Genomic DNA, 27,958 nt, shown 5'->3' on the forward strand with positions numbered 1-27,958 from the left:
GCGCGCGCTGTCACTCCACTAGTTCAGCTAGCGGCGGGAACAAACAGTGGGGTCTTCCTGCAAACTCCCAGGCCCCCAAAGGCGCAGCGAATGCCCAAGAAGGGCCGGGGGCCGCGTAAAAGCTTCGAAAGTCGGACCCCAAACCTCGACTGGCTCTTGGGCCAGTGCTGTGATCAGAGCCCTTCGGCCCGTGACCTTTTGGGAGATGAACTTGAAGGGGGTGGCGGCCTGGAGGGGGAGCCCCCGGGTCCTGGCCGGGGCTGGCTCCCCGCCGGCGGTGACCCCCTGGCCCCGTCTCCAGCTCCGCTCCCCCTCCGCGAGGGTCGGGGCGCTGCCAGCACCCCGGGCAGGGGAATTTGGGGTGAAACCGTAGGCAGAGCTGTGGGCCCTCACTCCAACCGGCCAGGATCAGATTATTTTCAGACTGGAGCTGCAGGGGGTGGGGGCCTTTGCTCTGAATGCTTTCACGTCGGTGCTCAGCGCGCCCTGTGTGGCGGGTGTGGAAAGGAGGAGGGGGTTTCCGAAAGGAGTGGAATTCCCATTCCATAGGCACTAACACGCCCGTGGCGCTGGCACTTCTTAAAGTTTAGCAAGTCTGCAAATAAGGACAGAACACAATAGGGGCCCCCTCCCTTCCTCTGCCTCTTTTTATTTTTTTCTTTTCCTGCTTCCAAATGCTTTCTTCTAGGCTGAAGCTGGGCAGGTCTCCAAAGGTGCAGCAGCCACAACCACCCCGCAGTTCAAAGTTAAGCAGCGAGTTGCACAACTTCCAGCCTCTCTCAGCCTGCCGCTAATGAGCTGAAAGCCGGGAACCTCCGCGGAGCGGAGGAAGCTTCCAGCCCTCCACCCTGCACCCTGCACCCTGCACCCCGCCCCGCAGAAATCCGCACACCCCTACCCCCCACCCTCAGATAACTTGGGGGTCAGGCCCTTGCTGTTCACTTGCCTGGCGACCATGGCTCCCTTTGGAAGAAACCTGCTCAAGACTCGGCATAAAAACAGGTAAAGCCTGGCGTGTGCGTGCTCGCGAGCTCGTGTGAAAGTATGTGTTCTGTTGGAGTTGGGTTCTGGTGAAAATTGTTCTTTGGGGACAGAGCCCTAGGGAGTTACATCTTGTATTTATACTTAACTGGTGAGGATATTGTTTCAGAAACAATGACTGCAGTGGCCAGGGCAAGGATTGCTGAAAATAATGATTATTTTAACTCTCTTTTTTTCCTTACCACAACCAGCATCACCAAAATCTTCTTTGCGTTGCCTTGCATGTTTGAGAGCAGTGGGCTGACAAGTTTCCTTTTGCTTCAGACAGAATAGTAGTGTGTCATAGGAAGAGTCCAAATTTTGATGAAGGTATAAGTAAAATTAATTAACCACTAATTAGAACGAAAAGCACAGCGGCTGATACAATCCTGAAACAATGCTTTGGCTCCCTTTAGAGCAGGGCAGTCCTGATCCCGAAACTTGGAAAGTTCCTGAAGTGAAAATACTCTGTAGAGACAATGTTTATGAACCGATCCTTTCGAAAAGCTTTGTGAGAACTTCAGGTGGTTTTAGGCACTAAAGGAGGATTCAGACAGCTGCCCTCCTGAATCCTTATTATTAATATTTTACTTTGATTCCATTTCCTTTGCTCTTTCAAGCCTGCAATGCCCATAGTGTAAATAATCTCTCTCAAATCTCTCTCTCTCTCTTTCTCTCTCTCTCTCTCTCTCTCTCTCACACACACACACACACACAGATTTTTTTTTGAGCCAGTGTGTGTGTGTGTTTCGGTCCTATTAAATATTTTATTAACATCTTCAGTGTTACATCTCTATGCCAAAAATGTGAGGATAATTTTATACATGAGCTTTACTTTTTTTAATATATTTATTTTGGCATAAAGTCTTTTCCACAACTCTTCTCTCGATCATGCCTGTTTGTACTTGTTGTAATTTACTTGTGTAAATTTAAAAGCATACAATTAGATGGTAGGAAATGATACAATTATTTTTAAAGTGCCTGCATAACAATATAGAGTGATAGAACTTTAAAGTAAATCTCCACAGTTTAATTTGTAAATGAATATCTACTTGAAATCTGTTTTTAACTCATTCCAAATTTTTCAGGCTTTAGTTCACTAAATTTGCTTAAGAAACTAAAACAGAAATAATATATACTATAAAAATTTCTGAACCAGTTTTATTTGCTAATAACTTATACCACAAATATGCTATTTCTGAAAACTGGTAAAACTATATGTTAAAATAAAGATATCTGTTTGGATGTTATTAAAAAATATGTTAGTGATGGTTATAAAAAAATAAGTTTTGTATCTTAGTACATTAAAAATATCCCAGAATACTCCCCTTTTCAAAAGAAAACCCCTGCTACTTTTAAAATGATTATTCAGTAGTATTATTTATGGGTATGTTTGTTTAAATGCTGATAAAATATATAAAAATTACTTTGGGAAAGTTCATGGTTTTATAAGACAAGTTACATTTCTTGCATACTCACCTTAAATATTTCCCCGGTAGTTGAGGATTGTTGTGCGCATGCGCGTGTGTTTGTCTTTTGGTTTTTTTATTATAAATCCAAGGATTCTGTCATTGGTGCCACATAACAGTGCAGGGAGGCTTCGCGTGCACCCCTGTGAGTTCCCCTCAGGGGCGTACATGTCCACTTTCATTACCTCAATTTTGTCTCTGCACCATCTACTCTGCCCATGAAACTAATTTTCGTTCAAGGAGGTGAGTATAGAAACATCCTTTAAATATGACTTTGGCTATGCAAAATTATAAAAAGTGGAAAGAAAGAATAATAAAAAATGAAGTTTCATCATATTTCAAGTTTCTCTGAGAAACTGGAAGGGTGCCCGGTGCTCCCAAAGGTGATGCTTTATTATGAATGTGTTTTGGCAAAGGTGGCAACAGTGTGGATATAAGTTCCTCTTATAGCTGAGAATTTCTGTTTACAGATTTGCATTTTTCTAACTCTTAAGAAAAATTTAAACCACAGTGGTAGCCTACTATGTAAAAATATGGGTGTTTTAAATTAAGCAGTAAATAATCCATATGGTGTATTGAAATAGAATTAATGTATATTTATTCTTTCAGTGTTTAGTGTTGCTATTGATAAGATATTTTTGTTTTCCTCTGTTTTACTTTTCTACCTTCTCAAAGGTGAAACTTAGTTACATGATTAGGTTTATCCATTTCTTTTATCAGATTCTATAATGATTTAAATAATCCTTCTAGGACACAGAAAAAACAAATATGTTTCCTTAAATGATGAGTTTCTATCCTTTCTTAGAAAATGTGGTTGATGATAAAATAGTTATCTGATACCAGTAAATGTGTTCCTTAAACATTGTACACAACTCCACCTAGAATGTAAAGGAAGAATTTGAGCAATATATTTGTATACTTTGTGATATATAATATATACAACTAAAAGAACCACTTGAACATAATTGCATCTTTGTCAGCAGGGGAAAAAATGCAGATTACTAGAAAGAAAATTAGGAATTTGAAATCATAAAATTTTGGAAAAGTTTGTTTATTAAACTTTTCTGCAATCTATTCTCCGTCTTTTCATTTTTGTTCACGCTTTGAGTGATAGTTAATCATCCAAGATGGAACTTCTTTCAGTAGTTCTGTAAATATTCTCATAATTCAGAAATATTTGAGAGTTTTAGATACAAACTGGACACAAATGAAACTTCAAAATATGAGGCATAAAACTTTTAAAAGATACAAACTGTAAAACTTAGAGAGCAGGGCCTTATATGTCTAGTCAACACTGTGTTCTCATGTCCACAATGGTGCCTGCCATGTGATAGACCTATGATAGAGTTGTTTATATAATTTTGTAAACTAAAATTATCATTTGTACTCAAACTAAAATATACAGATTATTTTATTCTCTATTCATCGTCTACTGTCAGCTGATTTTATATAAAAGGGAATATTTTATAAAGAATTGGTTGACATTTGATATGATTCAAAACCATTGGAAATAGACAAATAATTACATGGATTTGAACACTAAATTAATCTGATACTACAAAATCATCTTTTCTAAATTTTAAAATGTGTTTAATTCAAAAGTTTAGAAAACAGTCTTCAGAAAATTTGAGAATATATGGTCGCAAAACAATTGTATTTGGGAATGCAAACCTTTTATGTTTTTCATTTCTAAGTTTCATATAAATAAAATAAATGGAATCTAAAATTTGTTATGTTTATAATCAGAATTCATCTTTTAATCTTTTAATTAACTTTAATAGGAAGTGTAGTTTTCAGAAGGGCTTTTAATTTCAGAAGATAAATTGTGTACTTTGGTCCCAGAATAATAGAATGCTCTGTGCCTAAATCCTGAAGATTGATGAAGATCTTATGCAGCTTTTTGTTCAACATGAAGAATAAAAATGGAAGAGTCTAGATATTTTCTTTTCAATAAACTACTTAAGATTCTAAAAACATTTTCTAAAACTCACTGGATAGATATTCTCATATAAAAGCGAAAGAAGCAGATAATGAAACTTAATTTCACTTGGTATTCACATGGACATTCAATAATTGGATTTAAATTATTAATGTATTCAAATATTCAGGTAAGCTCCATTTGTGATCCTGATCATCTTTATATTAGATTCTATTTTTGAGATAATGATTGTTTTAAAAGTTATTGCTACTAAATAGCAATCAGCAACTTTTTTAAAAGATCAGAAAAGGAGAATATCACTATAAAGCGTTTAGGGGTACTTGGTTGTGAGTTATGATTCATTGTGGTTTTAATTAATAAAAGTTGAGGTCAGAAAATCAGTTGGACCTTTTACCAATTGTCATAGTAAAGCAGCGATTTAAAATAGAATAGTTCTATTGGAACTATTGGAAATAGTTGGTAATTTAAAATAGAATAGTTCATTTAGGTCATTTGTAAGAGAAAGGAAAATTAACAGTGATTATGAAAGGATCTAATCTGGTTAATATGGCCTTCATAATTATTGTTATGTACTGTTTGACTTTCCTTTGGCTTTTCCTATACCTATGGATATATGTCTATCACAGGTGATAAGAAACATTGGCATAACATCAACTCAAAATTAAAAGTCTCCAAAAATGTATTTGTAATAAATATATTAGAAATAAAATTACAACTCTGTTGTTTATAGTTGACATATAAAATTTGCATTAAAATTTGCTTTGAGTCAATTAGAGCATACCTGGCCAAGCTTTTTAAAACCGGGTGCTTTATATTGATTGCTCCCGTAAGTACATCACACCATGAATGCTTCATCAGAAGGAAGAATTAAGTTTGGTGTTAGAAGAATTAAATTTTGCTGGCAAGATGAATATTTTCTCTTTGTTATTAGAAGTATGGTAATTTAAGAATTCTGCAGAATGGGAAATTAGTATATAATGTTTTGCCTGACCTTCAATAAATATTTAAAATGGTCCCAAAACTGAATTGAGAAATGCTAGACATTTGAGTATTAACACCTTCTTAGTTCCCAGGAGTTCCTGAAAAAGATTTCCCTTAAGGATACCTGGTAACTTAAGTAGTTACTAGTTGGCAGCAGACAGCCCATTCAGAACAATGAAAGGAATGCTCTATTCCTGGCAAAAATATCCTGAGAACAGTAGCAGTGGTGAAATTGAGCTCTAGGCTAAATCTTAGATTGTTACTCAAACAACTATAAGCCAACTTTAAATCGAGTACATAAGATATGTTATTATGCCCTGTATTAATTCATGAAACTATAAGGTGCAAAGTTCTTAAATGGATATTTTTGAAAAAAATCTTTTAAAAGCTTGTAGCTGGTTAACAATTTTATTTACATAATATCTTTATTAGCTAGACTGTATAACTTAGAAAGTTTTGATTGGTAGGTAGTTCTAGGAGATTTGATAATAGCTTTAAGTAATTCACAAAAATGTGTCTCCCTCTTTTAGTCCTTAAGGTGGAAAGTGTTTGAATTGTGGGTATGGGTTTACTTCTTTCAGTTGCATGTGGATACCAGTTCTTGAAATCTCTGTCTCTAGCATTTTAGTTTTCAAAGCAAGGCAACATATCTGCACCGTGTGCATGTGAAAGGCAAAAGTTCAGAGTACTTCTGTGTTCTAATGTTTTTTAATATATATTTGCATAGGAGTTTTTAAAGACATCCTTTTGGCTAAATACACATAATACATGTGACATTGATTTCTTAAGAATCAATTATTTAAAATTGATGGAGCCTGTGGAACCTGTTGTAATACTATACTTTCTAGAGGAAGTTTGCATATTTGTTGAGTATAATGTAAAGCAATTACTAATGTGAATGGTCACCCAAAGGTAAAGTTATTACTTTCTGTGAATTGAATAGAGCCTTGGGAAGATATTTAGCTCTGGCAAGATATTTCAAGGATAAGAATAATCAATGAAAATTAAATATGCTGACAAACAAAGAAAATTATCCTGAAAGGTTGGCCTCTGTTTCTTAATAAATAAAGTAACAAGATAGCTGTAAAAATTCTCATTGAGTATAGACTTAGTGAGAGCAGGGATATTATCTTCTTTCTTTCTAGGTAATTAGTGAGTAGGTGCTCCATAAATATCTGTTGAGTGAATAAATGGATTCAACATATACTCTCCAAATACAGCTGATCCCTGTGCAGTACTTGGCTCACAGCAATAGATCTGTGCATGGGTAACTTAAAGAATGAATCCAGAAATTCAGGGTTGACCTCTTTTTATCTCTGATCTTGGCTCAACTCCTCTTTCCTGTCAAATGGTTAAGGGCAATATCTGACAAAAATGCTGTAAAAGACTTTACTGGGCATTTGGTAGAAAACAAGCGAAGGTAACACATCCTTCACTAGGATACTCTTGCTTAACTTCATGTTCCTTGAACACAACCATGTTCGTATGAGTGAGGATTGGCCGACGACGGTGGGTGGCTTTTATACACCCCACTGCTGAATGTGAGCTTTTTCCCTTCCTTTTGAGATGAGAGGAAAGCTGGTTGTGAAACATTTGCTTTCACACATGAAAGGGGACTTATGCTCTTTGTATAAGATAATTACAGTTATGAGACAAAGGGAAAATGTTAAAAATAGGCAGAAAAGTATCTTGGTTAAGAATTTCAGCTCTTTATTTACATAGATCTTAGGTCATACCTCAGATATGCCATTACTAGTTGTATGCCCTGTGGCAAATACTTTATCTTCCTCATACAACAACAGCAATAACATGCGAGGGTAAATCCAAGTTTGACAATTAGAGGGAGTGCTTTTTAAGAGAAAGAATACACAATTATGAATAAAAATATTGCTAAGGTCATTCTGGGGTCTTGGAAGATGGCTGTGCAAATGAGGCAGCCCTTTTGCTTAAATTTTATTAGCTTCAGCGTAAACGCACCTATGCTACTACTTTTTATAACACATAATACTTAAAATAATGCTGTGAAGAAGGTACTATTATTTTCCTTATTCTACGTTCCAGGCAATTAAGACACAGAGGAGTGCAACAATTAAAGACAGAGACAAGATTTAAATCCATGCTTTTAACCGTTAAGGTGTATGGTCTATTTGGGACTAAATTTTGACATCTCTCAAACATGTGGGGTATAAAACTGAAACTCATGGACACAAAAAGCAGTGTGATGGTTGCCAGAGGAAAGGGAATGGTGGGGTGGGGGGTGAAGGGGACTTAATATATGGTAACAGATATGATTTGACTTTGGGTGGTGGACACACGGTGCCATATACAGATCTTGTAACAGAGGCATCTGCACCTGAAACCTATATGATCATACTAAACAATGTCACCCCAGTAAATTTGATAAAAATAAATAAATAAAGTAGACTTAATCTTAACCATCAAGAAATCTGATTCTACAGTGAAGACAACGCAATGCTAGGATATAATAAAATCTCAATAAATATTTACCCTTCGTTCGGCCCTGTTTTATTAAAAATGCTGTAAAGTATACCTAAGTTTGTAATTCTTAAATGTGCTGTGATATTTGGGTTTCAAAAGCTCAAACTTGACTCTCTAAAACTTCTGTATCACAACTGATCTCTTTTCCTCCCTGGATATGAAGAAGTAGATTATAAATTAGTGAATAAAATTATAAAATGAATCTATAAGTGTTATATAAAACTATCTTTGAATCTTGATGAAATATATGAATTCTGACATCTTTTAGGTTTAACTCTCACATTTCTTTTTGAGCCAAATTGTGAGACCATCAATAATTTTGCAATGCATAGCATAGTATAGTTTAAAGAACATTTCCTTGTGTCTTTGTGAAGTTTTGATTTAAAAAAAAGAGATAAATAATTTAAATATTTTAACCTTACCTTTAATAAAATGGGAGATTTCATATTTAAGATACCTTTAATGTTTAAACTTCTATAATTCTAAAATACCCTCTGTAAATTAAAGTTTAATTCTCTTGCCCTGCTTGTTTACCTTTTCAAGATAACTTTAGAAAACAGAATTATATGAAGAATTTTTGTGTGTGTGATTTAACTTTGCTTAAAACATGATGCATTACCACATAACCTCCACCATGAAAGGTAGCATTATGGTAAAAGTCAAATGTGTTTATTTCTACTTATAATAAGATGTGATTAGTTAATAAATTATAATATCTATGAATTATTGAGTGATTGCTACCTGCTAACTATAATTTTCAGTTTAGCAATACAAATATATGAATGTTATAAATATTTATATTTTTATTTTATTTCTTTAAGACTGGTAAACTCTGGATTTGATATTGTACCAGACACGCAAAGACATAACTCCATTCCTAAGAGATTAAACTCCTAATAGTTCAATATTTCATGCATGAACTTATTTTTATATCACTCTTTCACAGGACACTATCTTTGAAAGGATAGATAAAAGCACAATCTTTATTATACAGTTAAGAAAATGAGAGCATAATATCTTGGAGTTGAGGAAGGTGCTGCTCTGTATAGTAGGTGCTCATAAATGCTTTTTATTAATTCTAAGTAGATATATACAAGAGAGAGGTAAATGGAGGTAAAGGAAAATAAAAGGAGCACATCATAATTAGCATTTATTAAACTCCCACAGTTAGGTGACAGGCTTGGACAAGAGAAGGGAACACAATAAGATGTATACAAAGATGTAGGAGGGGGCTGAATCACACAAAGCTAAGACTGACTCAGGATAATCAAAAGAGAAGAACCTGGACGCAGGCAGAAATATGGTCAGTTTGGCAACAATCCATAATCTTGGCTATATTGGTAAACAACATTTTACAGTTGAGGAAGCATGTTGAAAATGTTAAAGATGTGTTTATAACAAACAGTGTTAGACTTACAGTCAACTGTAATTAACTGCTATTCATTCTAATAATCATATTTAGTTGGTCAGATTATCAGTTCATAGAATCCAGTTATTTTACTATTTTGTGAATCTTTTGGATTTTAATTCCATTAATGCAGATAGTGGTCTAACTTCAGAAAATGATAGGAGTTTTGTGTCTGAGGTTTATTGGTATACTACAGTGTGTGCTTGTTTTCTCAACCAATGACTATGACATTGATAATCATGATCCTCAAATACCTTTAGTTACTCTAATGTTCCTCATTTACCCTGACCTTTTTCAATCCTTCTAGAATTCCCTGCAGTATGGTTAACTGAGGGTGGTTATGATCTAACAGCAGGTTATTAATTTGGTGAGACCAATCTTTCATAGTAGAGTCTGAGGATACTTATTTTTAGCTCTGCACATAAGACCTTACATTTACCTGTAAGCGCTGAGAGATGCTATGAAAAACATGGCTGTTTCCATCTGGTAGACATATAATAACTATAATCTCATATGAAGTAAAGAGCTTTGCAAAATTAGAAAAAGCACTTGCTGTGTAAATCTATAGAGGGCCTTTGAGATTCTTCTTTTTTACTAGTACAGGTGGTTAGGCGCTTTACAACAGAGGATCACAAGGTATTAACTTTGGTTTCTTGCCTGTCTGTCTACTCTAGTACTGAAAATCAAGGAATTTCTTCCTAGGACTATTAATAATCACCGTGAGACTTAGACTAAGTTACTTTTTAAAAAAAAGTTGATTATTTTTAGTGGTTCTACTTTTTTGTTAGGAGAACGTGCTGTAATCAGTTTAGAGGCTTAAGTAAAATGGTAGCTTGTACTATGTAATACTTTATGAAGTCAGGGCATACTTTTGTATTGCTTTCTTGTCTATCTTAGCTCCTAAAAACAAAACATTCATTAACTGTCCCACTCTTTCAGATTTGGCATCTACTTGTATATATTTGGCTTGTTGTGATGCAACATGATCGTTATTTGATGATTTTTTAAAATCCAGAAATATTAAATGAACCCTACACTTTAGGGGCATTATGAGACTAAAGGTGAATTAGACACGGATCATACTTTTAAAGAACTTGCTGATTTGTGAACACATAGACATACATAAGTAATTACATTGCAAGGCAGGCATTTTAAAGTATTATAATAAAATTTATGTATTCAACAATAACCATTTATTTACTCCTAATATGTGTGATATGTTATTTTAGGTGCTGGAGATAAAATAATGAGAAAGATAGTCAAGATTTCTGCTCTCATTGAATTTATAGTACAGTGATAGATAGACAGACAATAAACAAACAATAAATGAAAAAAATCTATTATTTCAAATACTGTTTGAAACAAGAAATTTTAGATAGCGGTTACTATTAGGAGTCACCTTGGAGGCAGAATTTATAGGAATTCAAAATTGAGTTGGTGGAGCAGTAGAAAGTGTCAGGATGGAAAAATATAGAGTCATTGATAACTATAATTTAGGGTCTGAGTAACTGGGAATGTAGTGTCATCATAAGAAAAGAAAAAATGGCAAGGGTTGTTTGGGGAAGGAAGAACATCAGGGTGAAGAGTGAAAAAATTCAAAGTTGCATTTGAATGTGTCCAAATATTCCACCTCCAAACACCTGGTGTTTGGACATGCTGCACCTGAGATGGGACTGTGAAAGCAGCCTTTCATCCAACCTACTTTGGTGCCTCCTGACATCCAGGAGGTGGGTACGGTGGAACATACTGCACCTGGAATGGGGCTTTAAAGGCCAAACACACTGGTTTCCCAGTCAGGGCCTTTAAGCTGACTCATTGTTAAACTCACCCAATTTCCATGAAGTATTTAGTAGCCACCCTTTTAGTGATTCTTTAGTCACTACCTTTGGTTGAAATTACTTTTGAACATGGCCATCACTTCCACCAGACTGTAAATTTCTTCTGTTTAAGGACCATGTAATTATTACCTTTTTGTCCCCCAGAGAATCAGAAACAGAACCATTGTGTAGATACTGGAGTTCAAAGAATGTTTTTGTATTTAAATATATGAAAACCTAAATTTTTGGTGCAGGTAAGTCATCTAGGTCAGAGTTGGCAAATGGTTGGTGTAAAAGGCTACATAATAAATATTTCAGGTTTGAGGGGCCATAATATTACCTTCTCAACTACTTAACTCTGTTAGACAATGTCATGTGAAAACATCTGTAGACAATATATAATTAAATGTGCATGACTACATTCTAACAAAACTGTATTTAGAAAAACAGGTGATAGAACAGTTGTAACCACCAGGCCCTAGTTGACTGGGAAATCTCCTTCATTTATCTCCCACCCCAATTATAATCCTACCTCCCCACCTCCCACCCCACCGCTACTACAAAAAAATAAAAGAAACATTTATGACATCTATGTTAGGCACTTAGGCTTCAAAGATGAAAGACTCAGTCTAGGACCCAACTGAAAAACTATAAAAATATAAAGGTAGAAATACCATTACTTAATGTCACTGGGTTCTGCAGAAGCATGAAGAATGAAAATTCGTTTCAGTCTGGGGTGGTGGAAGTTGTGTTATCCAGAGAAGGTAAGGGCATTTTCCTAGAGGATGCAATATTTGAAGTTAAGTAAGAGTTAGTCCAATGGAGAAGGAGGAAGAAAGGTGTTTCAGGCCAAGGAAACAGGTTGTAGAAAAGCCCAGAGTAAAAACAAAAATATGGCAGATATAGTTCAATCCAGTCTGCTAATCCAGGGGGATATGTATGTGACAGTCACGTTGCCCTCATGTTAGACCTGTTAGATATCAGCAAGAAGTTAGGAATTGCTAGATGAATGTGCACATTAAAAAATGCTTGGCTATGAGTTGGAGGAAACAGATCATGGAAGGAATTCGAGGAGTAGGCAGAAGAGCAGGCTGAGAGACAGAGAAACAGAGAGAGAGAAAAGAAAGGGTGTCATGGAGAGGAAGAGAGGTAAAAATTAAAAACAAAGAACTTGGAAATCATTTAAAGATTTTAATCAAGGAAAGTACATACTAGATTGCAGTTTAAAAGGGAAGCCTGGCAATATTATGGGGCCAGGCAAGAGTAAAGTGGGCAAGAGTTTATAATATAATTTGTAATAGCTTACTATAGTAGTTTATTGTAAAACCAAGGGTTGTTTGAATTGTAGTATGGTGATAGAAATGAGGGCACATATTTGAGACATTTGGAAGGAAGAATAATAGAACGGGGTATGAGAGAGAAAAACAATTAAGGAAAACTCCCAGTTTTCAAGCTTGAGAGAAAGGGGGTGGGGTAATGATTACATTCAGTAAGATGGAAAATCAGGAGATGGAATATTTTGGGATATGAGAGGATTGGATGATAAATTAATTTTGATGGGTCAAATTTGAAGTGCCTTGGGCTATACAAATATAAATATCAAGTAAATGCAAAAAAGGAAGTTGGGAACATGGGTCTAGAATTCAAGGGAAAATAATTGGATTTGAGAACTATCATTATATAATTGGTTGATAAAGTTGTGAGTGATATTACAGTCACTCATAAATGTCTATAGTGAAACAAGAAATGAGTCATGGAAACCTGGAAGATGCCAATTATATCAGTTATCACTGCATAATAAAAAATTCTAATAATTAGTAGCTGAAAACCAAAATGTATTATTTGTCAAGATTTTGTGGGTAAACTGGGATAGTTCTTCCGATGGTTTCACCTAGTCTGAGGACTAGGTTCAGATGGGACAACTGAGATGGCTAGGTCTCTCAACATATGGTCTTTCATCTCAGGCTCTTTCAAACAACAGCCTCAGTTCAGCTGCAAAAGATCTGTGGTCATTCCTGAATGACACCTCCATCTATTGAGTGTGCAGAGGAAGCAAGATCCATGGATGAACTGAGAAGGAGAAGCTAGAAAGGTAAAGGAAGAACCATGGAGAATGAAGTCAAGAAGTGAAGCAATGGATTATTGCAAGAATGAGGAAGGAAGGTCACAATGCGTAATGTTACAGAGAAGTCAAGTCAGATCAATGCCAAAAATGGATATTAGGTTTGGCAGTTATGATAATCCTAAGAAGAATTATGTCTGCTGGGGATGGATTATTGTTTCTGTAAAGTGATGAACTAGAGAAAGTGACTGTGGGCTGCTATTTGTGTTTGTGAAAGATAACTGGGTAGAATATGTAGTCAAATGCTGGTTGTTACAATGTGACAGGATAGTAGGAAGGACCAGAGGGAAAGGTAGAAGATAAAAAGAGGTTAAGAAGGGATAAATCATAAAGCAAAGTCCTTCAGGAGGCAGAGGCAGTGACATTCAGAGCATATTAAAGAATTTAAAATGTTGGGAATTACCCAGCCAGTGTGGCTCAGCAGTTGAGAGTCGACCTATGAACCAGGAGGTCACAGTTCGATTCTTGGTCAGGGCACGTGTTGAGATTGTGGGCTTGATCCCCAGTAGGGGGCGTGCAGGAGGCAGCCAATCAATAATTCTCTCTCATCATTGATGTTTCTCTATCTCTCCCTATCCTTTCCTCTCTCTGAAGTCAATGAAAACATATATTTATAAATAAACAATAAAATAAAATAATAAAATAAAATAATAAAATAATAAAATAAAATGTTGGGAAGGTAAACGGACAAAAGATACTTTTGATATAGATAACCAGTGTTTTTCTCTTTATCAATGATGTTTTCAAGTATCCCCTTTCCCTTAACAAAATTACATGACAGACCCTGGTATATTCTTGTCCCTATGAGTTATTAATTTATTGTTGCCCTTTAGATAATTTATTTATGACTAATGCAAAGAACTAATTATTTTGATAAGTTTCCAATTGGAGGTCACGTTTGATTACAGTTTATTACAAAGTATATTCAGAAAATGAAAATCAGGGATAAAGAAGCTTATCTGGTACTTTCAGCTATCCTACTGGATAACTCAAATTCTTACATATTTCTAGTGCCATTCAAATATGCCAACATATCTCAGAATACATTTAGAGAGGGAAGAGTTGGTGGCTGCAGGCAGATACAAGCTGAAAATCACCATCATTAGGAAATATATTTCACTAAGAATTAAAACCTATCATGGAGTTAGCTGCCAAAAGGCAAACAAATGCTAATCGTTTACATAACTTCAGCTATCACTAAACTAAATATTCAGGCTGGGTAACTTTCCTTTAATAAATATACTTAAGCTTTGTTGTTATGAAATATTTCTCTACAAAGTAGAAATCAATAAGGGAACTTTAGGTATTTGCCAGGCACAGGTAACAGTGGGAAGTAAGTACTAGAATTTCCAATGAGATTAGATATTTTCTCAACATTTCATCTGGCAAATACTATGTTAAATATTTGCATTTTGATTATAATCAGTTTCTGGAATCTGAACTATGAGCATAGTTTGCTTAACTCTCAGTAGTATCCAATACCCATTCTTTTAACACACCCTCTTCCCTTTCTCTGTTAATGGGAATTATGTACTATGGCTACCCTGCAGTTATGGAAGATCTAGGGGTTTTCTTATCTTCCGTGACTGATATATCATTACTTTCTAGAAAATTAAGCTGCCATTAATAGAGCATATGGGAGTGATTTTTCTTCTCTATATATGTAAATATACATATATGTTAAATTTTAATTTTCAGAGGAATTTTAATTAATTTTTGACTGTCACAATTTTTTATAAAGTAGCTTTCTGAGGAACTCCAATTGAAACTATTTTAATAAAATGTTAATTGTTTGTGTTTTGTGAAAACTATTTTATAGGACTAGTTTTCATGCTTCATTTATTAAATCAGTGATTCAAATGATCTCGGCAACCTAAGAAAGATGCACTATTTATGGCTCAAAGGTTGTGTGATTTTCTCTTCCACAGATCGCAGCACTGTGGTCCCCAAAATGTTTCTTCAGAAGCCATTTGCCACACTCTGGGTAAAACACCCAGAGTAAGTTTGTGGCCCAGAACTTCCTCACTATTTGCCTGCTTCATTAATTTTAATTTGCTTAAACTTGTGTGTGTGTGTGTGTGTGTGTAACACTGCCTTTTCTTATTTTATGTATAGTGTAGTGGAGAAAAAATTTCTCAGCCTTCTCGAAGTGCCTGGGATGGTCTGAAAATTAAAGTGACCCACATTAACAGGAAAAGGAGCATACGCATTTATTATGAGTTTTATGACTTGGTGGACTTTCTAAGCAAATGAAGAGTCAGAAAATGGTTAAGCCTGTGCATTTTTATATTAGAGTTGAGTGACTGGTTATGGAGAAAAATGATCATTCAATATGAGGTAGGCGGGGTAGACTGGAGGGAACCCTGCAAGGCCTGCTCGGTGGTTCTCCTGGGGCGGGGGAGGTAAAGGTGCTGTTTCCTCCAGGGCCAGGGAGGGCGCTTCTCAGGCCAGGGAGAGGCTGGGAGGGAAAGTCGGAAGGGGCTTCCTGCTTCTCCCATGTTCTCAAACTCCATGAGCTAAAAATACTCACCTTACCAAGGGGCCATATTTAGGGCTATTGTGTCCTGAGTCCCATCAATAGCATATTTGCTTTACTCCAAATGCCAGCAGTCTTCCTGAGGCGATCAATTTTTAAGTATAGAAAATAGCCAAAACAAACTTAAAACAGATTTAAAAGGTCAACATAACTTCTAAAGGCTGAAAGAATGGGGAACACATAATGCCTTAGATTAAAAAAAAATACATTCATGAACAGTTCTCTGAAACTTAAAGAAGACCTGCAGCTCTCTCCTAGGTTGTTATTTAATGTCTAGTCTTTCAAAAATTAGAATGTTTTATGTAAGAGAACCCATCAGCATCTTTTACAGAATTATATATGATCATGCTTTGGTTACATGAAGGAAATGTTTTAATTTTTTTTATTAAATACTGGTGGCTTGTGAGAAAATGACATCATGTTTCATATAGTTAAAGAAAATTGCTGAATGTGTGCATCGCAAATGTTTCCCGTAAATCATGCATTTTGTGAGATGTCATGCCAAGATCAAATAATTAAGCTTGTTTTCTCAGTAGGTTCATATATCTGACTTATTTGCTACCTTGTTTTCAGAGAGAGAAAAATAAGATATGTTGATTATTACATTAGATTTAGCAGAGAGTTCATCAATGGTTTGATTCAATTCTTATTTACACAAATTACCCTTATTTTATTTCCTTGTTATCCTTATGTTTCTTCCTCCCGCTTATTAGCTGAGTAAATATTGAACAAGTACTTAATCTCTTGTTCCTCAGTTTCCTAACCTGCAAAATGGATCTGACAATAGGACCTAGCTGATAGGGTCGTGATGAAAATTAAATGAATTAACATGTATAACAATGTCTGGTACATGCAGAGCAATTCAATAAATGTTTATTACCCCATGTTTCCTTTCACACACACCCCCGCTGTTCTCCCCAGTCACTTTATTATTTTTTAAGTACCTGTTCCTTAACTACCATCATCATGCTAAGTCACAATATCAGCTGGGCTTCTTACAAACAAGACCCAAATCAGCACCCTGTCCCAAATGAAATCGCCTGAGGCTCTTTTCCTTGATCTGCCGCCCTGCAGAGGGCTATGGGGATTGAGAATGAATTGAAGACCTTGAGGTCAATTTTGATGTCTTTTTATTTTTTATTCAGTATCACTTAACTTTTATTACTGCTGTTCATTTTATATGTTTTGAAAACTCTATAACACATTTGTACAGAGTTATCTCCTGATTTTCAAAAGTCTTTAACATGGCCTTGAATTTTTAAAACCTCTCTCTAACACTTATCTTTCCTCCCTCTCAGCTGTGTGGCAAACTCCTGAACATAAAGATCATCTTATTTTCCATATCATTTATCCTCAGCATGTATCACATTTGCTAAAGCTACAGTTCCATTGACAATGCTTGTTAACTCGTCATAAAATGTCCTAAACCGTAATGCAAATGGATAATTTATTTGGAGGATGAATCACAGGCTGGATTCAGCTTATTGACATAGAACTTTTGTTGTTTGTTTTTAATCATATGTTTAGACTTTTATCCTTACCAGTTTGTCTCTAAATTTCTGTCTGTGTTTGGTTCATTACTTTTCTCTTCTTACAAAGCCACCCAATCATATTATACAAAATATAAATTTTCTCTTACATAATAATGGTGAAGCTGAGTAATTTATTAGCTAAGCCAATTATAACTGTGCTGTGATAGTTTTGATTATTGGGGAAAGATGCTATTAAATTTGGAAGTACGATCTTTTAGTTCGAAAATAGCTGTGACACGTCATTATAAACCTTTACCATCCGAACCAATTATTTACAGCATCCTTAGCATTTTAAACTTCAAACCTGGTGTATGAGTTTGTAAATTCAAATAATAGTTTATAACCATTGATATGAAACTTAATTTAGTAAATTTGCTCTTTATTCTCACCCTTTATTTTTTAATGCATTATATGTTTTTATTTTAAAGCAATGTGATTTTCTAGAAGCTATTGTCAGATTTGAGCCTGAGATAAATACACTGAAATATATGTTTGAATTTTCCTCATTCCCAGCCATCGCTTCTAACCCTTGCACCTTTGAGTTCTCTCCAAGGGCTAGTTACTGAAGTGTCTACGTGTTGCATACAGTAAGCTATACATTAAAGGGTTAAATACCCTGGGCCTCACTCCCTGTGAGGCTCAATGACTTATTTGGGTAAGATGTTTTGAGAAAAACTGCCCAAGAAAGGTTTTCATAACTTCTCAGTCATCCATCTTTTCCATGAAATATTTGTCATTATGAGGGATTAAAATCTCTCCTGCTGGAGCAGAATAGCTGTTGCAAGAACAAATTTTTTTCCTCTGTATTGTGGCTTGTTTTATTTTATTATTTTATTTTTTAATTAAATTTTGTCAAAATACAGGACACATAAATGACATATGTTGCATTAATTCTGGCTGTATTCCTTGCTATCACTTTGGATGGCAGAGTAGTATTATGGTAAAATAAGCTTGTATCTCCTGAGGGATATAAATGTGTTTGGAGATTAAATCAAAATTTGAAGGGCATTAATTGTATTATTGGATAAGAAAGTATTGGGGACCAATATTCCCTAGCAAATGAGACGTTTGGCTGAAAAACATTTTTTTACTTTCAACTGCATGGAAAAAAATATGAATGTGTTTATTTGTCCAAAATAAACTGGTAAAATGCAAAATGTTAGAAACCCTTGCTTTGCATTCAGCAATGAGAAGGTGCCAATAACCAGACTTCTATTTATTTATTTACTTTTACCAGGCCAGTTCATTTGAATAGTATCAGGACAGTATCACAGTGCGGACTGTCTTCTGCTTAACCAAACAAGATAATGTTATCTTCAGTGAGGTTTTATTGCTAAGGTGTTTTTAGAGGCTGTGTCTGACTTACTGAGGGGTAGCTTCCACGCGTGCAATGCCCCCAACTTTTACAAGGTGATAGCAGTGATTGTTTTCTCTCTCATTTCCCAGTTCTCTCTGGTAACTCCCTTTTTATCCAGTAAACACTGCAGGTATTATCTTGACTTCATCTTCACCCAGATTCTGGGTGCCTAGAAACCTGCATTCCTAATTCTGATCTTTGTCCCCTCTGTTTAGGGCAGAAAAAACCGCAAAGGCGGAGTAACAGAGAAATACAATGAAAAGCCCTTCTGCTGACTCCCACCCCCCACACACTCCAGGCACTGCACAGGTCTCCTTGACCATTCCCATCCTGTCATTCTATCTACACTTTATTTATTTATTTATTTATTTATTTATTTATTTATTTATTTATTTAAAATATATCTTTATTGATTTCCGAGAGAGGAAGGGAGAGGGAGAGACAGAGATAGAAACATCAATGATGAGAGAGTCATTGATCGAGCCTGCAACTGGGCATGTGCCCTGACCGGGAATCGAACCCCGATCGCCTGGATCCTAGGTTGACGCTCAACCGCTGAGCCATGCCCGGCCGGGCATATCTACACATTTTTAAATTTGTTTTTTATCCCACAGTTCACTCCCCATGTTTGGCAACCAGATGTTCAAATATTATTTCTTACTGGAGAAGGGAGATTTACTAGTCTGTGAATGTAAGTTTTTTCCTGAACTAAAATCAACCCTATTATGAATAGGGTTTGGGTTTCTATGGCATCTAAATGCAACTATCAGTATTTCTTAGGACCAGCTCTGGGATCAACAGAGGGAAGTCCCTTTGTGCAGGGTTAATAACAAGCGTAAGACTGGCTATAGGGTGAAAGGAGAAAAGTTCATTTGTATTCCATTAAATAGAATGCCAACTTTCATCGTTTATTTTAGACTAAAGATTGGAAATGTCCCTCTAGTAAGTTTTGCTTTCACGTATTTTACTATTAGTTTCTCCAGAAGATGGAAGGAAAAAACGGGTAAAGGTGAAGTAGCAATGAAAGTCTATTTTGTAAATCTGGAACAGAATTGCTCAAGAGCATGGCTATTGACATTTTAGGCTAGAAAATTCTTTGCTGTGAGGATGCTGTTCTATGCATGGTAGGAGGTTTATGTTCCTGGCCTCTATCCACCAGATGCTAGCAGCACCCCAGGACTCTACTGTGAGAAATAAAAATGTCTCTACACATTTCAAATGTCTCCTGGGAAGCAAAATCATTCCTGGTAGAGAATTACTGGTTTAGAAAAAGAGAAATTTCAGTTTAAAAATAAGTAATGGTAATTTAAAGGAAACAGAAGTCTTTGGGCAGTGGGCCAGGACTTGGATATTTCCCCCAAAGCTTCATAGTTCTTTGCCCTTCAATCTGATGCATCCTTCCAGTAAATCTCCAGGCACAGGTGCCACCAATAACTTGCAATGAAAAAAATTCTGACTTTTGATAAAATGTGGCTCTAACTTTTTATAGAGTGTGGTTCTGCAGAGAGTCAAGCAATAAAAGCATTTACCTCAATGCACTCCTGTACATGGCCGCTAGATTGTGTCAGTATCACACTCTCCGGGCTGGCCTAGGAAATAATTGTACCATAGTTTCTATGGAAAAATGCATTTTAAGTCAAACATTTTCTATAAATATCTATAAATTCCATTATAACATAAGTTCTAAAGATAAAAATGCATTCAGAGGTCCATATATTTTTTATAACTATCTATTGCTTGCATTCTGGTGTTCAGATACTGGCATTTCTTATAACATAAATATTCTTAATTAATACTTTACCATTTTAATGATTGTTATAGTTTTAAAAGTAGTTAATATGAGATATTTGTCCTGATAATTTTATACATCAAATTTCAACTAAGCTTTAATGTCTAATATATATATGAAGAAATGATGCTCTTTGATTTAATCTTCTGGGTCCCAACTTCAATGCCTTTTTCCTCTCAGTCACAGAATAATCATGGCAAAATATTATTCATCTATCTCTGCCATTACATGGAATCCTTTTTCCATAAATATACATTTTATGGCATCTTCAGTTTGCCAATAAAATATCATATTCAGTATTTTATCTTAAAACTTCCAGATTTAAATACTCCTTAATGCTTTGTACATAATATTACTCAGTGGAAATTTGTTAAAGAAATATTTTATAAGTGTTGCATTTGTATTTATAAGCAAAATTATCTTAATTATGCATAATTGTTTTTGAGGTATTAAAATTATTTATCAATGGGGAAATAGTTTTTAGTTTCTGGTTAACAATAGAGTAAATGCGAAAAAGTCTCATATTTAGTTTTTACCGTTAGTTCAGAGTGAATATGGAAAAGTACCTGTAAGTAGGGGTAATACCTGTTGTTAAAGTGTTTTATTGAGCATATAAATATTCTTAATTTTTCAGTGAAGTTATTAGAAATAGGCAAAACTGAATAATGAAATAGTTATAGAAGAATAATCAATCTTAACGAAGACCAGAGTTATAAATCTGAGTAAGATTAAAATCATTCTTAGCTCAGCTGGGATCCAAAGATTATATTAATGATGCTTTTAAATGTCTCTTATTAGCTAAACAGTTATGTTATATTGGAAATGTACTTGCAAAAATATTGACTAGTTGAAACAGGTGAAAAAATATTGTGAGAGAGGTTGGAAAATATTTGTAAAATAATATTATTAACTATTATAGAAAGTTCAATAAAGTTACAGAATAACAATGCTAAAAACACTACACCCTGCTCTGCATTAAATAATAATATTAATTTTATTATTATTGTTAGTAACCTATATTTACCCAGGCTGTGTTTTATAATTTTCAAAGCACTTTTATTTTTTCCCTTATTTGATACTTGCAGCAACCTTGTGAGAAATGTTAGTCAGATATGTACATTGCAGTATTACAGTGAAGGGTACAGAGAGTTAGAAAAAATGATTTATCAGAATTCAAAATCACTATTAATGATAAAAATGATGTCATAAATTTAAATTTTCAGTCCATTTGTTCCCACTGTACTCTTTTGCAAATCTTCACAAAAGAATCTTATTAATGTTTCAAAGGGAAAAAGGAGTTAAAGCATTTGATAAAAATGGATACTGAGCATTATGAATGTTTTTTTTTTAATTTTTTTCTGTATATATAAATAATTTTCAAACATTTAGTGAATATAAACTTTTTAAAATAAATTAAACGGCAGTGTGCTAAGCAACAAAACAATATTTTCATGAGAACCTTAGAATATATTCAAAATTATCAAATTTAATAAAGCATTAAAATACATATGTAATTTTTAAAAGTATGTGCATGAGAAATGTCATAAATATATGCTATGTGATTATAGATGTAGTATAATACACACTTAGAATGTATAGTAAAATGTATTAATGTTTCAAATTACTTTTAATACAGTTTCCAATGAGTCAAACAGTAAAAGATGATTGTGTAAAACAGTTATGTATTAATAGGAGTAATAGTTTGAGCATATTAAGAACATTTTTTCTTTTCTTATGAACCATTCTTGAAATAGACAAACTAGTTCAAATCAAGTCAATACATAATTATAACTCACTTTCCAACACATATTTCACTGTAAAATTTCTTGTTTTATTGATTTCTGTGTATTACTCAGAAGCAAAATTTGAGATACCCTATTTATATAAGGCATTTTAAAATGTTTTTATTTATTCATTGTTTTACCTCCCTAAAGTGAACACCTTAAAGTAAATATGCTTGTGATGTAGATAACCAATTTAAATCTTCCTGGCCATATAATTTATGCAAGAAATTTCATTGATAATAAGATGTTAGGAATGCTAAGTACTATACTTTGAAGCCGTAATCTGACTAAATTCTTGCTTATGAAATTTCATATCTACTTTCAAATTGTATGAGGGAACATTTATCAAATTAGCCTGATTCCAAATTTAAACTGTTGTGAATTAAATGTGAGTACACCAGTTACTTTATTTTTATTAGTCTACAATTTTAGTACTTTTACTGTATAATGTAACACGCAAATTATCAATCCTATAATCTAAGCAATTCTCCTTTTATAGCCAGTTAAATTATAATTAATCTATACCTAAAAATAGCTATGGTATTTGTAGATCCCATCAGGAAGTCCCCCTGTTAGTTATCCACTTCCAGAGTATCTAGAGAGAACCACTCCTGCGACCACCACCCACGGTAACCCGGCCATCTGCTGTCATTCTCTTTGTCCCTACTGCCTAATACTGTGGAGTCAGATACACAAGAGTCCCTCTGACTTCCCTTTATACTGGATGTTTAAATGAAAGTTGAGGAGGGCAATTTTATACTGTACCTAAAACATTCAAACTTGATTGATTAAACCAAGTAGGACCTTAATTTTATGAGAAAACGCATTGAGTTTCACAAGGAGTTAATTTAAAAATAACTTCTGAAATAAAAGCAGTTCATAAATTGGGAACTATTTGTAAGTGGATAGTCATAATCACTGTTGTAATTTATTTTTAGGGATTAGTCCTAAAAATAAACTATTAACATCTAATTAACATCTGATTGGAAGGAACATTTCTGTTTTCTAGCTTTGTGATTTTAGGCCTGTTACCCTCTGTTTGTTTCAGTTCCCTCATCTGTAAAATGGAGATGATATTAGTAACTACCACATACATAAGTTCTTAAAATCAAAGGATGCTGTAAACCAAGAAAGATCTAAAATAAAAAGTAACTTTGTTGAATTGGAAATTGTAAATGTCAGCAAACATTTTCAATGTATAGAAAAAAAATTAATTGCACTATTAAGTAGCATCAAGTGAGCAAGGGAAGAGTATGAGGAGCTAAAAAGAAAAAGAATTAATAACTTTAATCAGATTAACAATGATTATAAATGAAACTAAAACAGTAGGATAAAATTAAAAATAGAAGAGAATTATTGAGATATAAAACTTTATAAATTAAAGCTCTAAGATTTTTCAGTTTTTATGTGGTTATAGTATATTTTCTGGAAAGTTTAAGATCCAGTAAAATTTTTATCACTTACGCCCAACAAACATACAGTAAAGCAAAGCAAAGCAAAAACAACATTCTTAGACATGCAACATTCTTAGACACTCTTTGTTTTTATTTTGTTGCATTATAATTGGAAGTTATATGTCTCAACTACTAGAGCTGAACATTAGGTAAGAACTGTTTGTTACATTATATTACATGACAAACCAATTTATCTAGTCTAAGTTTGTATTTTTAACCTTTGTTGTGTGTGTTTGTAGATGTAATTATTTATACTAGATTGTAAGGTTTGGAAGAAAACATTGTTTTTTAGTCCCAGTTCTAGCGTTAAATTCTTTATTTATATCAGATGACTAGGTTTGCATGGATCTGTGAACAAATAAAAACAATTATTTCTGAAAAATAGTGATTAAGATTGCTAAAGAGGTTTAATTTTGTTGAATTTTTTTCACATCCTTTCTATATTTTTTTTATTTGAATGTGCTGAAGGTCCGCAGTCTAGCTTCTGGGAAGCAATGATGGAATAAGAAACTTAGCACTAGTATTGACACTAAAGTGCTCCCGTCCAACTCTAGCACTCTTTCCCATAATAGGCCAGAGACAATGTCTTATAAATAGTACATCTTTATACAATCCACGGGAAGTGTTTAGCAAATATTTGTTAAATGAATGAATAGAAAGTCAATCAGAGCCGTACTATAACTGGGTGTAGCTCAGCGGTTGACCGTCAACCTAAGATCCAGGCGATCGGGGTTCGATTCCTGGTCAGAGCACATGCCCGGGTTGCGGGCTCGATCAATGACTCTCATCATTGATGTTTCTGTCTCTCTCTCTCCCTCTCCTTTCCTCTCTCTGAAATCAATAAAGATATATAAAAAATAAAATAAAATAAATTTAGTTTTCAAATTCCTAAGCTTGCTAACAAAACAGAATTTAAAAATGATGGAGCTTATACTAGGTATGAAAGATTTATTGCTTAAATTCAGTTATAAACAGTCATTACTTTTAAACATGTTCAGTCAAGTGGCATAATTTTTTAAAATTCTCTGGTTGGAATGATGGTTGTAAAAATTCCACAAAATATTTAAAAATAACTGACTCAAGAAAATACAAGGAGGTTTAGGGCAGATTTAAAAAAAAAAAAAGTTTGGAACCAGATTGTTACGTTATTAATAAAGGCACTAACTTTCTCATTTGTTATATGGAAATAAATTTTTTTTTGATTGTGAATAATAACCATTAATGTTACCTTATCCACATGACCTGAAAACTAGTGGAACTCCAGGGAAAATCATAATATACAAGAACTTGAACTTTCCAAACAAGACAAATTTCAGTTGGGGTAGGGGTCATGAAAGTATTGGAGAGCTGTCATGTAAATGGTTATTATTATCTGCTTTTCTAAAGAATCCCTTGATCTCTGCCTCTCAGTCTTCTTTATAGATAGGGTATAGGGATGAAGAGTTTATTTGTCATGTACCATCCTTAGCTGCAGACACAGGACTGATGTTTCCCAGCCAGAAAGTGGAACAGGACATAGGAACTACTCTAAGGAGAAAACAATAACAGCATCATGCATATATATACACGCATATATATGTATATATGTTAAAGCATAAATACGATCATATCCTTCTTCTACTTAAGCCTTTCCCATGGCTTCTCATTAAAACTGGAACAAAATCCAAATATTTTATCACTGCCTGCAAGGATATGCCTTTCTGCTAGACCTCACCACCTATCATTTGACCTCTCTCTCCCACCAGCAACAACCTCCAACTCCGCTATCCTCTGCCTCCAACTACATTCAGTTTTTCTGTCCCTTGAATATACTTCAGGACCCTTGCACGTTGGTTCACTCTTTTTGGAATTCTTCCCTTAGGCCTCTGATTGCCTCCTCATAACTTATGTTCCTATTCAAATGCCATCTTCTTAGAGAAATCTTTCTTAAACACTCTAAATAAAAACAGATTTCTTCTTCCAAGTCATTTAGTATCCCTTTATCCATTTAATATTTTTTTCTAGCATTTTATCTGATTTCATATCAATTGCCCATTTGTGTCTGTGCCCTCATTTACTTTGTTTTTTGTAGTATCTTTAGCACCTTCAGACACGTCTGGCACGCAATAAACATTTGCTGAATAAAAGAATGACAATTTTCAAAAGTAGACCGTTTGCACCTCTCTAACTCCAGTATCATTTCACAATTTCTACCTATGCTTCTGTGCTCCTTTTCTTGTCCTAAGGCTCCAGTAAAAATAATCTCATTCTATCTCCTCTGATTCACCTCCATTTTGATAATTGTCTTGATAATTGTCTTAACTCTATCAGTTTAATTTATATTGTGCTTGACTTCTAAAGATAAATTAAAATAGCCTGTTATTTTTTATGAGAATTTGCTCTTTCCGAGGCAACAAAGAAATGAAAAGGAAATTAAGATATTTTCAATGGCTTTAAGATTTTTTTCTTACAATAAAACTTCTGATTCTTATGTATTCTCAACCACAAAATGTGTCTCTCCTTACGGGTATTAAAGTTAAACCGTCTTTCTGAGTTTACACAGGTGATGACAGGACTATAATGTGCTTTGTTTTTCTTTCAGAGCTCCAGCTAAAGACATGGATTCAGAAGAGAAGGAAATTGTGGTTTGGGTTTGCCAAGAAGAGAAGATTGTCTGTGGTTTAACTAAACGTACCACCTCGGCTGATGTCATCCAGGCTTTGCTTGAGGAACACGAGACTACATTTGGAGAGAAACGATTTCTTCTGGGGAAGCCCAGTGATTACTGCATCATAGAAAAGTGGAGGGGCTCAGAACGGGTTCTTCCTCCGCTAACTAGAATCCTGAAGCTTTGGAAAGCGTGGGGGGATGAGCAGCCCAATATGCAATTTGTTTTGGTTAAATCGGATGCTTTTCTACCAGTTCCCTTGTGGAGGACAGCTGAAGCCAAATTAGTACAAAACACAGAAAAAGTGTGGGAGCTCAGCCCAGCAAATTACATGAAGACATTACCACCAGATAAGCAAAAAAGAATAGTCAGAAAAACTTTCCGGAAACTGGCTAAAATTAAGCAGGACACGGTTTCCCATGATCGAGATAGTATGGAGACCTTAGTTCATCTGATTATTTCCCAGGACCATACTATTCATCAGCAAGTCAAGAGAATGAAAGAGCTGGATCTGGAAATTGAAAAGTGCGAAGCCAAGTTCCACCTTGATAGGGTAGAAAACAATGGAGAAAATTATGTTCAGGATGCATATTTGATGCCCAGTTTCAGTGAAGCTGAGCAAAAGCTAGACTCGCAGTATGATGAAAACCAGGTTCTGGAGGACCTGAGTAAAAGCGATGGAGTCCTGCAGCTGGAGGAACAACTGATCTATTACAGAATGCTCATTGATAAGCTCTCTGCTGAAATAGAAAAAGAGGTAAAAAGTGTCTGCACTGAGATACATGAGGAGGCAGAAAGAGCAGCTGCAAGTGAACTTGAAAGCCTAAATTTAGAAAGTGTTAAGTGTGATTTGGAGAGAAGCATGAAAGCTGGTTTGAAAATCCATTCTCACTTGAGTGGCATCCAGAAAGAGATTAAATACAGTGACTCATTGCTTCAAATGAAAGCAAAAGAGTATGAGCTCCTGGCCAAGGAGTTCAGTGCACTTCATATGAGCAACAAAGATGGATGCCAGGTAAAGGAAAACAGAGGCAAGGAATCCGAGGTCCCCAGCAGTGGTGGGGGGGCTCCTCCCTCTACTCAAAGACTATTTAACGTGTACACAAATGACACAGACTCGGACACTGGCATCAGCTCCAACCACAGTCAGGACTCAGAAACAGCCCAAGGAGACGTGGTGCTGTGGTCAACATAATTGGAATAGTTTATTTCTGACCTACTTTAGTGTTGTTCATGCTTGTTTAATTTAATAGGGGACTTTATTTTAAATATTACATTCTGAAAAGAAATGTAAATCATGTTAAAATATTCAGTAGTTAATAAAAGCTAGAGAAATGTGCAAGTTTGTTTTTGATTTAAGATATCCAAGGTGACCGAATTATTATAAGTTCAAATGATGAACTATTTATTAGGAATGCAGCACAAATAGCTTGCAGTTGTACAAGAGAAATAATTTGATGGAAGTTATAATCTCCCATAACTTCTATGAGAAATGATTTATACAAACTTAAAATTAATTCTTAATATTAGGCAGTCATTATATTCAAACTATACTCATGAACAGGTAAAATGCTGTAATGTATTTTTTCAATGCTGTATTATTG

At 34.8% G+C, this 27,958-nt stretch overlaps 1 protein-coding gene across 2 annotated transcripts; it reads left to right on the top strand.

Annotated features, from left to right (window-relative positions):
• Positions 1-888: 888 nt before the first annotated feature.
• RASSF9 (Ras association domain family member 9) lies at positions 889-27,861 on the top strand. Of its 2 annotated transcripts, none has more exons than XM_016199436.2 (2): positions 889-1,002; positions 26,289-27,861. In XM_016199436.2, exons 1-2 carry the CDS (start codon positions 956-958, stop codon positions 27,547-27,549), a joined length of 1,308 nt encoding a protein of 435 aa, XP_016054922.2. In that variant the 5' UTR covers positions 889-955; the 3' UTR covers positions 27,550-27,861. The 2 variants fall into 2 exon arrangements, with proteins under 2 accessions (XP_016054922.2, XP_016054923.2); XM_016199437.2 differs by lacking the exon at positions 889-1,002 and adding an exon at positions 19,299-19,371.
• The last annotated feature ends 97 nt before the right edge of the window (positions 27,862-27,958 follow it).

The sequence above is a fragment of the Miniopterus natalensis genome, chromosome 2 (assembly GCF_054644295.1).
Source record: "Miniopterus natalensis isolate mMinNat1 chromosome 2, mMinNat1.hap1, whole genome shotgun sequence".
In the NCBI taxonomy this organism is placed as follows: Eukaryota; Metazoa; Chordata; class Mammalia; order Chiroptera; family Miniopteridae; genus Miniopterus; species Miniopterus natalensis.

What these genes read in the sequence shown, in the direction of transcription:
- RASSF9 (XM_016199436.2), top strand. Translation starts at nt 956, where the DNA reads ATGGCTCCCTTTGGAAGAAACCTGCTCAAGACTCGGCATAAAAACAG. An exon ending in AAGACTCGGCATAAAAACAG is followed by an intron (nt 1,003 to 26,288) that starts GTAAAGCCTGGC and finishes TTTTTCTTTCAG; the next exon opens with AGCTCCAGCTAAAGACATGG.